Here is a 17,195-nt window from a genome sequence, read left to right as displayed (position 1 = left end):
CAGATTTACCTCTCCGTCCAACCATTACACCAAAACACCCACCCTGCTAAAGCTGCCTACACCACATCTTAGAGTAGGAGTGCTGATCTAGGACCAGTTTGGCCTACACCACATCATGAATGAGATTAGAATTTCTACATGGTCGGGACGGGGGACCTGATATAGGATCAGCACTCCTACTCTGATGAGAGGCATTATGAATACAGGCCCAGGCGTGGAAGCTGCAACTAGTGTCTGTGACTCATCCACATGACCCTTCCAGTCCAATCTCCTGTTCATACATAGGACAGAGTTGACTTGCACACCCTGGGGCCGGCGTGCAGGCCAGGCCACGCAGCCATACACCTCTGAGACATTAACCACAACCATTCCACGTAGTCAACACTCGGATATGAGAGCTGTCAGTCTGGTTATGGTCATGTACGAACTGATCAGTTGGTAGTGTCTGAACTAGTGAGAGAAAATAGATGCAGTTACATGTCGGGATATTGTTTCTGACGACATATTGTCTTGACAATATCGCAATATTATTTTTCCGCTAGTCGGCTGTCCCTGCAACAAAACTCCAGCGTTCTTTTTTTCCATAGCTTGTTCTCCATCTTCTTTTTAAATAGGGAGGTCATTTTGTTTTCTGCACTTATTTCTCTGACTGATTAAACTACTTATTTCAGGGCTCTTTCTTGTCCCTATTTAGCAGATATGGTGAGTAATGTGTTTGGAACATCGAATTGCAATAAAATCACAGTGTTAAATCGCAATACATATCGTATCGGCACCAAAGTATTGTGATAATATTGTATTGTGAGGTCCCAGGCATTTCTCAGCCCTAATCCGCATAAAATAGACCAGTGGCTGTTGCTTAAATTCAACTGAATTTATAAACAAAAGGTTCTTTAGATCGGTAGGGCTGAAAAAGTTGGTCGTGTCGTATGAAATGGTACTACAGTATTCTAAAATGTTGGTGTCATAGGTTTCATGACAGTTTGGCACCGCGATATTACCGTGGTGCTGGTATACCAGGCAAAAATACTCACGGTAAGATATGTATTGCGATTTCTTACGATTCTATATGTATTATGATTTGATACTGTGATTTTTTTCAAATGTATTGTGATTCGATCTTTCAAACATGTTGCTCACCATATGTCTGCTTGAGAGGGACGAGAGTTTTGATCAGCCATAGAAATAAATGTGCTGAAGACAATTTGGCTTCTTATTTAAAAAGATGGAGAACAAAGGTTAAAGTACATCCAACTACTGCCAAAATAATATTGTGATATTGTCAAAACGATATAATATATTGTTAAAAAATAATATCCCGATATGTAACAGTGGAATTTGCTAACCCCCAAAACTAATCTGAACTGATGATGCATAAATGTGTAATGTATAAAGCTGATAATGTAGGAAATGTATGTATGGACTGATAACGTATGAACTTGTAGTGTCTGAGCTAAGTGTTTTTTCAGGTCGCTAATGTCCAAACAGTGGAGAGAGAAAATGTAATTAAATAAATAAAATTAAAACAAATATATAGAGATTTATTTTGGGGGGGGGGGGTGGGGTCAGGATGGAAAAACTATTTCAGTGTAGATTGAAACGACTAAAACCAGATATAAAGTATGTAGAAATGATAACGGGCATACATCTTTTATATATTAATCTTTGAGAATCGACAATCACCAAAATAAAAGCTAGACAGTCAGGGAGAAATGAATTCAAAACCAAATAAATTTAGCAGTATTGATTTTGTTATTATGTTTAAGCAAAAGAACACAGCATTATCCATGGCAAAATGTGTAGAATTGTAGGAAATTTGCTTTTAAACTGAAAAAATGTCTCACAGCTCCATGGAGAAATTCAGAATTGCAGGGAATTGGTTTAAAATTGCAGAAAGTTATCTACACCTCTACAATGGCAACCTCTAAAATGCAATCTAAAATTCAGCCGTGCTGACAGGCCGATCCATGACCATTGCCATGCCCAACACCTACGCCCCTTTTCTGATCCAGAAAAAAACCTGTTGTGTGTGTAAATGTATAATCTATAAAACTGGTAATGTATGAAACTGATAATGTATGAACTCATAGTCGTAATAAAGATGTTGTTTTGTTGTTGTGCAGGTCGATGTGTACCTCAGCCAGGTATGAGAGACACGAAGCTAACCACATCCTGTTCTAGTAAGTGTGTACACACACACACACACACACACACACACACACACACACACACACACACACACACACACACACACACACACACACACACAGGAAAACCTAAACATCTGCTTTGCTTCTCTTAAAGAACATTGCTTTCCTTTTCTGTTTGTCTGCAGCATCAAATGCATTTATTGGTTGCGTACACAGTTTTGATGACATTCTGCCCAGGTTGCGTACACACTCTGCCCAGGTGATGACATTTCACTTATGTTATAAAATAGATTTTTTACCAAGGCAAATAAGATTCTTCATATGTTCTGAATCATTCAGAGGGGTCTTACTTTAACATATCCTTTAATGTTATATCTAAAAAGTCTGGGCATGGGCACAGCTGTGGGTGCTGGTTTCTCGTAACAACTTTTTAGGATTTTACATTTTGTGGTTGTTGTCTTCAAAGTTGTTTCCGCAGGTTGCAAAAAGTGAAATTCACATGACGCATGCTGAATTAAATGTAAATGTAAAACTTGTCAACGGACCACTGAACGTATAACATTTCAGAGTTACTTGTTTTTGTGAAAGTCTAAAATAACAGTTGCAACTCCCGCGCAGACTCGGGAGAGCCGAAGGTCGAGAGCCGTGCGTCCTCCAAAACACAACCCAGCCAAGGCGCGCACTGATTCTTGACACAATGCCCACTTAACCTGGAAGCCAGCCGCACCGATGTGTTGGAAGAAAACACCGTACACCTGGTGATCGTGTTAGCAGGCACAGCGCCCGGCCCGCCGCAGGAGTCACTTGTGCGTGATGGGACAAGGACATCCCTGCCGGCCAAACCTTCCACTAACCCAGACGACGCTGGGTCATTTGTGCGCCGCCCTGTGGGTCTACCCGGTCGCGGCCGGCTGCAACAGAGCCTGGACTCGAACCTAGAATCTCTAGTGGCACAGCTAGTACTGCGATGTAGTGCGTTAGACCACTGCGCCACTTGGGAAATACGGGAATATGTCATTTACTTAACCTATGAGACTCGAAATTGAGCACAGGTGCATCCTGTTTCCGTTGATCATCCTTGAGATGTTTCTACAATTTGATTGGAGTCCAACTACGGTAAATTTAATTGATTGGACATGATTTGGAAAGGCACATACCTGTCTATATAAGCTATAAGGTCCCACAGTTGACAGTGCATGTCAGAACAAAAACCAAGCCATGAGGTCGAAGGAATTGTCCATTGAGCTCCGAGACGACAGGATTGTGTCGAGGCACAGATCTGGGGAAGGGTACCAAAACATTTCTGCAGCAATGAAGGTCCCAAGAACCGTGGCATCCATTATTCCTAAATTGAAGAAATTTTGAACCACCAAGACTCTTCCTAGAGCTGGCCACCTGACCAAACTGAGCAATCGGGGGAGAAGGGCCTTGGACAGGGAGGTGACCAATAACCCGATGGTCACTCTGACAGGGCTCTAGATTTCCTTTGTGGAGATGGGAGAACCTTCCAGAAGGACAACCATCTCTGCAGCACTACACCAATCAGGCCAGACCGAAGCCGCTTCTCAGTAAAAGGCACATGACAGCCTGCTTGGAGTTTGCCTAAAGGCACCTTAAGACTCTGACCATGAGAAACAAGATTCCCTGGTCTGATGAAACCAAGATTGATCACTTTGGCCTGAATGTCAAGCGTCACGTCTAGGAGAAACCTGGCACCATCCCTACGGTGCACCATTGTGGTGGCAGCATCATGCTTTGGGGTTGTTTTTCAGCAGCAGGGACTGGGAGACTAGTCAGGATCGAGCGAAAGATGAACGGAGAAAAGTACAGAGAGGTCCTTGATGAAAACCTGCTCCAGAGCGCTCAGGACCTCAGACTGGGGCTACGGTTCACCTTCCAACAAGACAACAACCCTAGGCACACAGCCAAGACAACGCAGGAATGGCTTCAGGACAAGTTTCTGAATGTCCTTCAGTGGGCCAGCCAGAGCCCGGAAATGTACCCGATCTAACATCTCTGGAGAGACCTGTGGCTGTGCTGTGCTGCAACGCTCGCCATCCAACCTGGCAGAGCTTGACAGGATCTGCAGAGAATAATGGCAGAAACTCCACAAATATAAGTGTGCCAAACTTGTAGCATCATACCCAAGAAGACATGATGCTGTAGTTGAGACCAAGGTACTTCAATAAAGTACTGAGAAAAGGGTCTGAATACTTCTGTAAATGTGATATACATACAGTGGGGCAAAAAAGTATTTAGTCAGCCACCAATTGTGCAAGTTCTCCCACTTAAAAAGATGAGAGAGGCCTGTAATTTTCATCATAGGTACACTTCAACTACGACAGACAAAATGAGAAAAAAAATCTAGAAAATAACATTGTAGGATTTTTAATTAAAATTATTTGCAAATTATGATGGAAAATAAGTATTTGGTCACCTACAAACAAGCAAGATTTCTGGCTCTCACAGACCTGTAACTTCTTCTTTAAACCAGTACATGTCCAGGCCCGTCTGAAGTTTACTAGAGAGCATTTGGATGATCCAGAAGAAGATTGGGAGAATGTCATATGGTCAGATGAAACCAAAATATAACTTTTTGGTAAAATCTCAATTCGTTGTGTTTGGAGGACAAAGAATGCTGAGTTGCATCCAAAGAACACAATTCCTACTGTGAAGCATGGGGGTGGAAACATCATGCTTTGGGGCTGTTTTTCTGCAAAGGGACCAGGACGACTGATCCGTGTAAAGGAAAGAATGAATGGGGCCATGTATTGTAAGATTTTGAGTGAAAATCTCCTTCCATCAGCAAGGGCATTGAAGATGAAACATGGCTGGGTCTTTCAGCATGACAATGATCCCAAACACACCGCCCGGACAACGAAGGAGTGGCTTCGTAAGAAGTATTTCAAGGTCCAGGAGTGGCCTAGCCAGTCTCCAGATCTCAACCCCATAGAAAATCTTTAGAGGGAGTTGAAAGTCCGTGTTGCCCAGCAACAGCCCCAAAACATCACTGCTCTAGAAGAGATCTGCATGGAGGAATGGGCCAAAATACCAGCAACAGTGTGTGAGAACCTTGTGAAGACTTACAGAAAACGTTTGACCTCTGTCATTGCCAACAAAGGGTATTTAACAAAGTATTGAGAAACTTTTGTTATTGACCAAATACTTATTTTCCACCATCATTTGCAAATAAATTCATTAAAAATCCTACAATGTGATTTTCTGGATTTTTTTTCTCTCATTTTGTCTGTCATAGTTGAAGTGTACCTATGATGAAAATTACAGGCCTCTCTCATCTTTTTAAGTGGGAGAGCTTGCACAATTGGTGGCTGACTAAATGCTTTTTTGCCCCACTGTATATACACTTCCGGTCAAAAGTTTTAGAACACCTACTCATTCAAGGTTTTTAAATTATAATAATAATAAAAAAATCTACATTGTAGAATAATGGTGAAGACCAACTATGAAATAACACAAATGGAATGCTTTTCCAACAGTCTTGAAGGAGTTCCCACATATGCTAAAAACTTGTTGGCTGCTTTTCCTTCACTCTGCAATCCAACTCATCCCAACCATCTCAATTTGGTTGAGGTCGGAGGATTGTGGAGACCAGGTCATCTGATGCAGCGCTCCATCACTTTCTGTCTCGGTAAAATAGCCCTTACACAGCCTGGACTCATCAGACCAAAGGACAGCTTTTTCCCTGTCTGTCTATTGCTTGTGTTTCTTGGCTCCAGCAAGTCTCTTCTTCTTATTGGTGTCCTTTAGTTGTGGTTTCTTTCCAGCAATTGGACCATGAAGGCCTGATTCTCCTCTGAACAGTTGATGTTGAGATGTCTGTTACTTGAACTCAAGGGGTTTGAGTACTTTGTGTAGACGCTGTGTATTTGTTTTATTTGATGACTTTATTATTTAATTATTAGTCATTGTATCATCCATATAGAGCTGCTGCTTATGTTGTCTGCCAAAATCACAATATTAGTAGTTCTTAAAAGTAAATAAGGCATAGTTTTATGACTGCTGAATACCAACTAGCAATCATGCATTTTCAGGTAGAGCTACCACTCAAACCAACTGCTCTCTATTCCTCTCGATCACTTGTCTTCTGTCTCTTCTCTCCGTGTCTGCCGCACACAGATTGGACAAGTAGGCGTGCAATGGATTATGGTCATTGTAGTTAAATACCATGTTTTCTGTGACTATTAAACAGTCTGATGGCTTGGAGATGGAAGCTGTTTTTCAGTCTTTCGGTCTTGTCTTTGATGCACTTGTACCGTCTCTGACGCTCTCTGTCTTCTAGATGGTAGCAGAGTGAACAGACCGTGACTCGGGTGGCTAATGAGCACGGTTTCCTTGTCATGTTACCGTTGTTTTGTCTGTTTACCATTTTTACAATTTGGTAATTAAGCAGACACTGTTATGCAGAGCGACTTAGTTAGTGCTTCCATCTTAGGATGTCTAGGTGGGACAACCACATATCACACTCATAGCAAGTAAATTTTTCCTCAAAGTAGCTATCAGTAAAATCAGCGCATGTAAGGGTGGAAAAAGTTTAGTGCGAATGTTCATGAAAGGCTGCATGGGGGGGGGGGGGGGGGGGGGGGGGGGGGGGTGCTGTGGGATTATTTAAGATACTCTATGAAGAGGTAGGGTTTCAGAGGTTTTCGGAACGGGTCTCTGCTGTCCTAGCTTCAGGGGGAAGCTAGTTCCACCATTGGGGTGCCAGGACTGAGAGAAGCTTGGACTGAGCGGGAGCTGACCTCCCGTAGGGGTGTGAGGGCTAAGAGACCAGAGGTGGCAGAACGGAGTGCTCGGATTGGGGTGCAGGGTTTTAGCATAGCCTGAAGGTAGCGAGGAGCAGTTTCCTCTTGCTGCTGCGTAGGTAATGACCACGGTCTTGTAGTGGATGCTAGCTTCGACTCTTAAGCCAGCGGAGTGTGCAGTCGTACTCTACGTATGTAGTATAGCGTGAAGCTGCTGAAGCGAGTCACTGCTTTGATGTTTGTAGAGAACGACAGGGTGTTGTTCAGGGTCACGCCAAGGTTTTTTGCAATCTGGGAGGGGGACACCGTATTTGTCACCTGTGATGGAGAGGTCTTGGAGCTGGCCGGCCTTCCAAAAGAGGAAGAGCAGCTCCGTCTTGTCGAGGTTGAGCAGAAGGTGGTGGACTGACACCCAAGCTGAGATATCTGCCAGGCACGCAGAGAAGCGTGTCACCACCTGGGTGTCAGAAGGGGGGGGGGGAGCAGCAGTTGAAGAAAAGCAGTTGAGTGTCATCCGCATAGCAATGATAGGATAGACCAGATGAGGAAATGACGGAGCCGAGTGATTTGATTTACTAACAGAGCCGTGGGGGGGGGGGGCTCCAGTAGTGTGAGTACGTGGTGCAGACACAGATTCTCTCCACGTCACCTGCAAGGAGCAGCCTGCCAGGTAGGATGCAATCCAAGAGTGTGCAGAGCCTGAGACGCCCAGCCCTGAGAGGGTGTAGGAGGATCTGATGGTTCACGGTGTTGAAGGCAGTGGATAGATCTAGGAGGATGAGAACAGATAAGAGAGAGTCTGCTTTGGCAGTGAGGGGAGCCTCTGTGACGAAGAGGAGAGCAGTCGGTTGAGTGACCCGTCTTGACGCCTGACTGGTTAAGGTCAAGAAGATGTTTCTGAAAGCGATAGCGAGAGATTTGGTCAGAGACTGCACGCTCAAGTGTTTTGAATGGAAAAGAAAAGATACCGGTCTGCAGTTTCTTGAGGAGGGGACCGACTCTGGCCGTTTTGAAGTAAGAGGGGACGCAGACAGTGGTCAGGGGTGAGGAATGGGAGGTCTCCAGAGATGGTCTCACCATACTCTGGATTCCTTATGAAATACTAAAGCCCATGTGAACCTGCTAATCAAATCAAATTCAAATAAAATGTATTTATATAGCCCTTCTTACATCAGCCTAAAACCCTAAACAGCAAGCAATGCAGGTGTAGAAGCACGGTGGCTAGGAAAAACTCCCTAGAAAGGCCAAAACCTAGGAAGAAACCTAGAGAGGAACCAGGCTATGAGGGGTGGCCAGTCCTCTTATGGCTGTGCCGGGTGGAGATTATTTCAGAACATGGCCAAGATGTTCAAATGTTCATAAATTACCAGCATGGTCAAATAATAATAATCACAGTAGTTGTCGAGGGTGCAGCAAGTCAGCACCTCAGGAGTAAATGCCAGTTGGCTTTTCATAGCTGATCATTAAGAGTATCTCTACCACTCCTGCTGTCTCTAGAGAGTTGAAAACAGCAGGTCTGAGACAACTAGCACGTCCGGTGAACAGGTCAGGGTTCCATAGCCGCAGGCAGAACAGTTGAAACTGGAGCAGCAGCACGGCCAGTTGGACTGGGGACAGCAAGGAGTCATCACGCCAGGTAGTCCTGAGGCATGGTCCTATGGCTCAGGTCCTCCGAGAGAGAGAATTAGAGGGAGCACACTTAAATTCATACAGGACACCGGATAAGACAGGAGAAGTACTCCAGATATAACAAACTGACCCTAGCCTCCCTGACACACAAACTACTGCAGCATAAATACTGGAGGTTGAGACAGGAGGGGTCAGGAGACACTGTGGCCCCATCCGATGATACCCCCGGACAGTGCCAAACAGGCACGATATATCCTCACCCACTTTGCCAATGCACAGCCCCCACACCACTAGAGGGATATCTTCAACCACCGACTTACCATCCTGAGACAAGGCTGAGTATAGCCCACAAAGATCTCCGCCACGGCACAACCCAAGGGGGGGGGGCGCCAACCCAGACAGGAAGATCGCGTCAGTGACTCAACCCACTCAAGTGACGCACCCCTCCCAGGGACGGCATGGAAGAGCACCAGTGAGCTGTGACTCAGCCCCTATAATAGGGTTAGAGGCAGAGAATCCCAGTGGAGAGAAGGGAACCGGCCAGGCAGAGACAGCAGGGGCGGTTTGTTGCTCCAGAGCCTTTCCGTTCACCTTCCCACTCCTGGGCCAGACTACACTCAATCATATGACTTACTGAAGAGATGAGTCTTCAGTAAAGACCGAGTCAGCGTCTCTCACATAGATAGGCAGACCATTCCATAAAAAATGGAGCTCTGCCTCCAGCTGTTTGCTTAGAAATTCTAGGGACAATAAGGAGGCATGCATCTTGTGACCGTAGCGTACCTGTAGGTATGTACGGCAGGACCAAATCGGAAAGATAGGTAGGAGCAAGCCCATGTAATGCTTTTGGTTTAATGTAATGTATTTGGTTTATACATTAGGCTACCGACGTATATGTACCTTTTTATTGTAATTCAACTTTACCCTCCTCCATCCATATTGCATCTGTTAATGGGGCTGTCCCCTGCTGCATATTCCCTCTCTGAGGAGGACACTGAGACGCTACTGCCTGTCCTCACGGTAGACGGTTAATGAAGTGCCCTGATTGGACAGAATATCAACAGGACTATCGAGGCCATGCAAGTGGATTTCTTCAAGGCAATTCAGCCTCTACTTAAACGATGCTAATGCATCTACTGTACCACCTCAAGCAACATTCAAGACTTGTTTGTAGGGCCCAGATTTCTTTTTTTTTTACCCTGTTGAGGAAGAATTCAGGGCCTCTCCTTTTCAAATATAATGCACATGCGATGTCACCATGCAGACTTGCCCATAAACGGCAATATGTAGACCAGGGATCATCAGCTAGATTCAGCCGCGGGACAATTTGTTTTCTGGAGGGGATGGTCGGGAGGTCGGAACATAATTACAAATCATTTGTCCTCTGCAAATTTGACTGTAAGAAACCCCCAAACATATGTTTGACTAAAACCTAATCATTTCAAGCCTTGCTTACATTTGTATACGATCACTCTCTCTTTTATGCATGGGAATACTTGAACACATTTCTTATATGTCCAAGAAATGAAAATTCCACACCCTGGAATTTGTATTTTATTTAAATTTGCTCAGAAAACTTGGGGGGCCAAATAAAACCACCGTGGGGGCCACCAGTTGGGGAACCCTGATGTAGACTGACACAATGTTCCTTGTAATCTTGTCTCCCCCTACAGCCAAGACAGCCTCGCCACATGTTGGTACATCCTCCTCTCCGGCTCAGTCTTCGTCAAGGAGCACATGTACTTGGCTAGATGCTGGTAGGTACCATCTATCGTTACCATCTATCGTCCATTGATCATCACACAGACACAGACTGACTGGACGGGGTAAGGAGAGAGGCCGCGGCGTCCGATTGTCACCCTAGTCCCTATGTAGTGCACTACTTTTGACCAGGTTCCATAGGGTGCTGGTGAAAAGTAGTGCACTATATAGGGAAATAGGGTGCCATTTGGGACACTACCAGAAGGGGGTTAGACCACCGGCCTGTCTGGACGAAGGCAGCAGCAAGCGGCGGTGTGCTTCAGATCTGTGTGGGCTTTGATAAGATGGCTTGTGATGAAGTGTCTGTTTTGTAGAGCAAGGAGTGAGCTCTGAACCGAGTGGGTTCTGCTACAGTTCACTGGCTTGTCTGTCAGAGCGAGGGGAGAGCCGGACAGACACACGTCTCTTTCTAACACACACATGCACTCTTTCTCACGGTCTCACTCACTCTCTCTGTCTCACACACACGTTAAGTAGGGATCATGTCTTTTTGATGCAGTGCAGCTTTGAGGCAAGTGTGAGATTCCTTTAGCACCACATGGCTATAATGACTGCAGCCACTGATAATGAGGGGTGCACGCGTGTGTGCGTGTTGCTGATTTGAGTACAGATGTCTCGGACACAGACACACCAGCCAGGCCCATTTTCACTGCTTTATTAATGCTTTTCTCTTCCTGCCCTAGTCGGTCTCTTCAACATAGCCCCCCCCCCCCGCCCCCGCCCAGCATTGAAACACAAAGCTTTTGAAAGATAATTTGCACATGGTACCACTTCCTCTACCCTACTGCACAGCATATATCAGATTTGAAGCATTGAGGATGACACAAATGGGAAATGGGGACAAAAAGCTTTGAAAAACACTGTGTGAAGCTGAATCTGCAATATTGGCAGCAATTGGGCACGCATGAGGTGAGTGCCATGTGCTTCAGTGCAGAAGGAGAAGGTGGGCAACCACGACTGCCTTGAAGAGATATTGAAGTGTGTGTGTCTGTGTGTTTCTGCCCGCGTGTGTGTGTGACTGTGCATGTAGGCCTATGCGTGACTGTGAACATGGCATCTGTGCGCGTTCCTGTGCGGGGCAGTTGAAGACAGACAGAGCAGAGCGGTGGGGTTGGGGTGCTGCCTCTGCAGGGGTCCATGGGGTTGTTGGGGCTAGGAGGGCAGTGAGCAGGGGGAAGGGAAGAGGGCGGTGGGGAATGCGGAACTCCTGGCAGGACTGGGAATGGCCATGTGTTCCTGAGCAGCATGTAGCCCAGAAGCATTTCCAGACAGGAAATGAGCACACACACAGAACACACACACATGCCCTGGAGCCATCGGACACACAGACCAGAGAGAGAAACGCACTCCGTCCCTTAGAAAAGACTCAAGCCCACAATGACTCGCCTCCTCTTCCCACTGGATCTCTAAACAGACTGGACTTGGATTTACAACAGTTTGGGTCGAGACCTGTACGATTCTATTTACTTACAAAACAATTGAGGATATGCTGGATATCATCTCCCCTCAAAGAGACCCAGAGAAGCAGATCTGTACGTAGCTGTTTGTCAGGTTAGTATTTACTTGTTCCTCCCTCATTTTTATTGTTCTGTTAGGAGTTGAGCCCTAGGACTTGGAGTCGTGGATGTATGCCTTAGTAAGTCATTAAGGAGCTTTTTAACTCCCCCCTCTCTGCTTGTGGACTGAAGCCGGCATCTAAACGCGGCTATGGGCTAAATCAGTGGTTCCCAACCTATTTTTTTCCCCAAGAGACCCCTTTTTCCACATTTGAAAAATGTTTCGCCCTCCCTTTAATTTGAATGGTTGGTTATTAAGAGCATATATTGAATACAAAGTAAAGTAACCCGATACACCTGATTTCCCCACATGTTATTCCGCTACCAAATGTCAGTTTTTTTTATGGTCATTTATATGAAACCTAAATTTAATTATACATATTTTAAAGAAAGTGATTTGATCAATTGATAGCGACAGATACAAATTGAATCTGGTTATTCCCAAGGAAAGTCAGATGTCTTTGACTCGTCTACTTTAGGATACAGCTCAGCTTCTGAATGACAAACCAAAGATATTCCCATGTGCAGCATCCGAGTCGTGTCTTCCTCTGACATTTTACCACTTTGTTTTTATCCTAAAGCGTCAGCGATTTAGATTATTTGTACCAATCACAAATTGTAAAAAAAAAAAAAAAAAAAAAAATGTACGCCTCAAATCAAGGAAGGTTGGGAATGGGAACCCATGTACTAAATGTTTTGGAGTGCCCTGCGGGTAAGGCACGCATTGGCAGGATGCCATCGGGCCTGTGTGGTTTGAAATGATACCGTACTATGTCGATTTTAAATCTCCTCTCAACATCTCAAAGACAAGCCTACTACTACCGAGGGAAAGGCACATTTAGCAAGAAATGACTGAGCCAGCAATAGCCCATTTGGAAGTGTCTCTTTCTACTCGGTTTCACTTAAAAAAAAATGGATTAATCTTAACTTAACCACAGCCTCGATGAACACAATACGAAGTGATCCTATACCTGATGGGCGGGTTATCTTCTCAGCTCTTGTGAAGTTCTCATGTCTTTCCATGTTTTGATTCTGGTGAAACCACAGCCCTTCTCATGGACAGAGGTGGTTGATTATCTGCCAGTGGATCGTTCCTTAGAATCTCATATTTTCATTTGTTTGTGTTTTTCTAAATTAAACCTCATTCGTATTCTTTCTCAGTAATGTAGACTAGTGGATTTATTGACTAATTTATTTACTGCAAAATAGCCTCCGACACTCTACTCAGCAAATTGGATGCAGTCTATCACAGTGCCATCCGTTTTGTCACCAAAGCCCCGTAAACTACCCACCGTTGTATGCTCTCGTTGGCTGGTCCTCGCTACATATTCGTCGCCAAACCCACTGGCTCCAGGTCATCTATAAGTCTTTAGTAGGTAAAGTTCTGCCTTATCTCAGTTCACTGATCACCATAGCAACACCCACCCGTATTACGCGCTCCAGCGGGTATATTTCACTGGTCATTTCCAAAGACAACCCCTCCTTTGGCCCCCTTTCCTTCCAGTTCTCTGCTACCAATGACTGGAACGAATTGCAAAAATCACTGAAGTTGTAGACTCATATCTCCCTCACTAACTTCAAGCATCGGCTGTCAGAGCAGCTTACTGATCGCTGCAGTTGTACAGCCCATCTGTAAATAGCCTATCCAACCAACTACCTACCTTATCCCCATATTCATTTTTGTTTTTTTTCTGCTCTTTTGCACACCAGTATTTATACTTGCACATTCTCGTCTGCACATCTATCAATGGGGTTGTTAATTGCTAAATTGTAATTACTTCGACACTATGGCCTATTTATTGCCTTATCTCCTTACTTAATTTGCACACACTGTATACAGATTTTTTATTGTGTTATTGACTGCATGTTAGTTTATTCCATGTCTATCTCTGGGTTGTTGTTTGGATCGCACTGCTTTGCTTTATCTTGGCCAGGTCGCAGTTTTAAATGAGAACTTGTTCTCAACTATCCTACCTGTTTAAATAAAGTGGCTAACAAAAAGCCTCTGTCCTTTCTGTCAATGTCAATATTCAACACTGTGGCTTGAGTTTGATAGAATTACACAATTTCACCTAAATACTTTCTTGAATGTCAGCGACCCCCCCCCCCCCCCCCCCCCCCTTTTACATTGATGCTATTTTGTGACTGTTGCTGCTGGGCATAGTAACAATAGTACGTTTTACGTAGTTGTAACGTAGTAGTTATGCATTTCTAGTAACTAAAATGGGGTTAGACTAGTTGATGAGTATTTCAAAATGTTGTGAGTACTAGGCCTATCTAGTACTAGGTTCAGTGCAATTTATTGCTAGCTGATATGGTCTTGGCTGTAGTGTTAATGACTGGGGCGTTTTGTCCAAGAGAGCAGAACAGTCTGAGCTAAGAGCAAGATGCTCGGCTCCAGCTAGACAGTGGTTTGTGGTCGCGCTCTCTCTCTCTCTCTCTCTTCATTGTTAGTCATCGTTACCGTGGAGACACGGGTGCTAAACAACTTCTGTTTTCTTTTAGTTTCTAACCAAGCTGTTTCCGAACTGAGTTTACTTATTGACCGGGCTTGGTTACCAGGAGGGTAACATGACTACCTCAAGAAGTGTCTATATTTGGCTTAAAGACGTGTGTGTGTGTGTGTGTGTGTGTGTGTGTGTGTGTGTGTGTGGCTGGCTGGCTGTAGTTTCTCACCGAGGGCCTTAGGCTTTGCAGCTGTCTGGAGGTTTGGGTTGAACCTCTTCTCTTACTGGACATCTGGAGAGAAAAAGCCCTCAACACCTGCTGAAAGACCTGTTAGTAAACCCCCCCCCCCCCCCCCCCCAAAAAAAAAACATGTTTACTGCACAGAGTTAGGACTCTAAAGGACAAAGTAAGTTGCTTTTTAGATTTGTCATAATCCAGTTACTTTACCACAGAACTGTTTCGATAACAGCGATTCGAGTGGAAAATAGGATCTCTGTGTTCCAGTCACTCTTGCCTCGCCCGAGGGTCCAGAGCTGCTGATGCCTTTGCTTTGGTGGGGCGCTGTAGTGTCAGATAAGGGGAGAGAAGGAGATAATGGAGGGCCGGAGTGAGGCGTAGGCAGTAGGCATATATTAGCTCCTGGGGGATGAGATGGAGGGAGCTAGGCAGGCATGCAGAAAGGCTTGGCAGGCAGCATTTCCCATCAGCTGACAGGCTGCACAAGGCCGGGCCCAGCCTCACTGGAGTGTGGAGAGAGTTGTCAAAGCAAGGCTGACCTCCGGCTCTCACAGCTGATTAAGCCAAGCAGCCCTCCAACCCTATCTGAGCAGAGAGACAGTGAGCGAGTGTGTTGATGGTGTCCTAAATGAAATGATCACGTATACAGACTACAAATTCCAATTGGCTGTACTTACACTCTTTAACATCCTCCTCGATTTGACCCCAATAACTACCGTGGGATATGCCTCAACAGCAACCTTGGGAAAAACCTCTGCATTATCATTAACAGCAGACTAGTTCATTTCCTCAGTGAAAACAATGTACCGAGCAAATGTACAATTGGCTTTTTACCAAATTACCATACGTGAGACCACGTATTCACCCTGCACACCCTAGTTGACAAACAAACAAACCGAACAAGGACAAAGTCTTCTCATGCTTTGTTGACTTCAAAAAAGGTTTAGACTCAATTTGGCATGAGGGTCTGCTCTACAAATTGATGGAAAGTGGTGTTGGGGGAAAAACATACGACATCACAAATCCACGGAGAGGCGGGAGGGAGGGGGGCGCGCAGAGAGGGAGAGCGGTGCGGAGAGGCGGGAGGGAAAGCGGCACGAGGGGGAGCGGAGAGGCGGGAGGGGGAGCGGCACGAGGGGGAGCGGCGAGGTGGGAGGGAGAGCGTGAGGGTCTGCTATACAAATTGATGAAAAGTGGTGTCCATGTACACAAACAACAAGTGTGCGGTTAAAATAGGCTTAAAACACCCACATTTCTTCCCACAGGGCCTTGGGGTGAGACAGGGATGCAGGTTAAGCCCCACCCTCTTCAACATGTATGTCAACGAATTGACGCGGACACTAGAACAATCTGCAGCACCCGGCCTCACCCTACTAGAATCTGAAGTTAAATGTTTACTGATGATATGGTGCTTCTGTCATCAACCAAGGAGGGCCTACAGCAGCACCTAGGTATTCTGCCAGACCTGGGCCCTGACAGTAAATCTCAGTAAGACCAGAATAATGGTGTTCCAAAAAAGGTCCAGTCGCCTGGGCCACAAATACAAATTCCATCTAGACACCGTTGCCCTAGAGCACACAAAAAAACTATACATACCTTGGCCTAAACATCAGTGCCACAGGTAACTTCCACAAAGCTGTGAACGATCTGAGAGAAGAGGTAAGAAGGGCATTCTATGCCATCAAAAGGAACATAAAATTCAACATACCAATTAGGATCTGGCTAAAAATACTTGAATCTGTTTTAGAACCCATTGCCCTTTATGATTGTGAGGTCTGGGGTCCGCTCACCAACCAAGAATTCACAAAATGGGACAAACACAATTCTACAACCCCCGAAAAGGAAGCGATTCCCAAACCTTCCATAACAAAGCCATCATCTACAGAGAGATGAACCTGGAGAAGAGTCCCCTAAGCAAGCTGGTCCTGGGGCTCTGTTCACAAACACACCCCACAGAGCCCCAGGACAGCAACACAATTAGACTCAACCAAATCATGAGAAAACAAAAAGATAATTACTTGATACATTGTAAAGAATTAACATTTGGCCCTAAACAGAGTGTACACAGTGGCAGAAGACCTGACGACTGTGATTGACCCAAACATAAGGAATGTTTTGACTATGTACAGACTCAGTGAGCAATGCCTTGCTATTGAGAAAGGCTGCCGTAGGCAGACCTGGCTCTCAAGAGAAGACCGGCTATATACAAACTGCCATCACAGCAGCAAGATGTGTGACCTGTTGCCACAAGAAAAGGGCAACCAGTGAAGAACAAACACCATTGTAAAGAGAGAGAGAGAGAGAGAGATTTATTTTTTTGCTCCCACGGGGTGAGATCTTGCGTGGAGCCCCAGATCGAGGGAGATTATCAGTGGTCTTGTATGTCTTCCATTTCCTAATAATTGCTCCCACAGTTTATTTCTTCAAACCAAGCTGCTTACCTATTGGTGTCCTTTGACAGCTCTTTGGTCTTGGCCATAGTTTGGTCTTGGCCATACAGGTAACGATGGCCAAGACCAAAGGTAGCGAGTGGAGGTAACGAGTGGAGGACAGAGGAGCCTCTTGAAGAAGTTACAGGTCTGTGAGAGCCAGAAATCTTGCTTGTTTGTAGTTGACCAAATACTTATTTTCCACCATAATTTGCAAATAAA

General features: G+C 45.1%; 1 protein-coding gene across 5 annotated transcripts in view; it reads left to right on the top strand.

The window, feature by feature from the left end:
- Positions 1-17,195, top strand: part of LOC109892955 (rap guanine nucleotide exchange factor 6) — a 135,912-nt gene that overhangs the window by 17,481 nt on the left and 101,236 nt on the right. For all 5 annotated transcript variants that reach the window (XM_031826911.1, XM_031826908.1, XM_031826909.1 and 2 more), the window contains exons 3-4: positions 2,124-2,180; positions 10,216-10,299. In XM_031826911.1, coding sequence (XP_031682771.1) covers positions 2,124-2,180; positions 10,216-10,299 — 141 coding nt within the window. The remainder of the gene's footprint in view (positions 1-2,123; positions 2,181-10,215; positions 10,300-17,195) is intronic.

The sequence above is a fragment of the Oncorhynchus kisutch genome, linkage group LG6 (assembly GCF_002021735.2).
Source record: "Oncorhynchus kisutch isolate 150728-3 linkage group LG6, Okis_V2, whole genome shotgun sequence".
Taxonomy (NCBI): Eukaryota; Metazoa; Chordata; class Actinopteri; order Salmoniformes; family Salmonidae; genus Oncorhynchus; species Oncorhynchus kisutch.
Note: the sequence above shows the minus strand (reverse complement) of the source record. Positions and strands in the feature narration are given on the sequence as shown.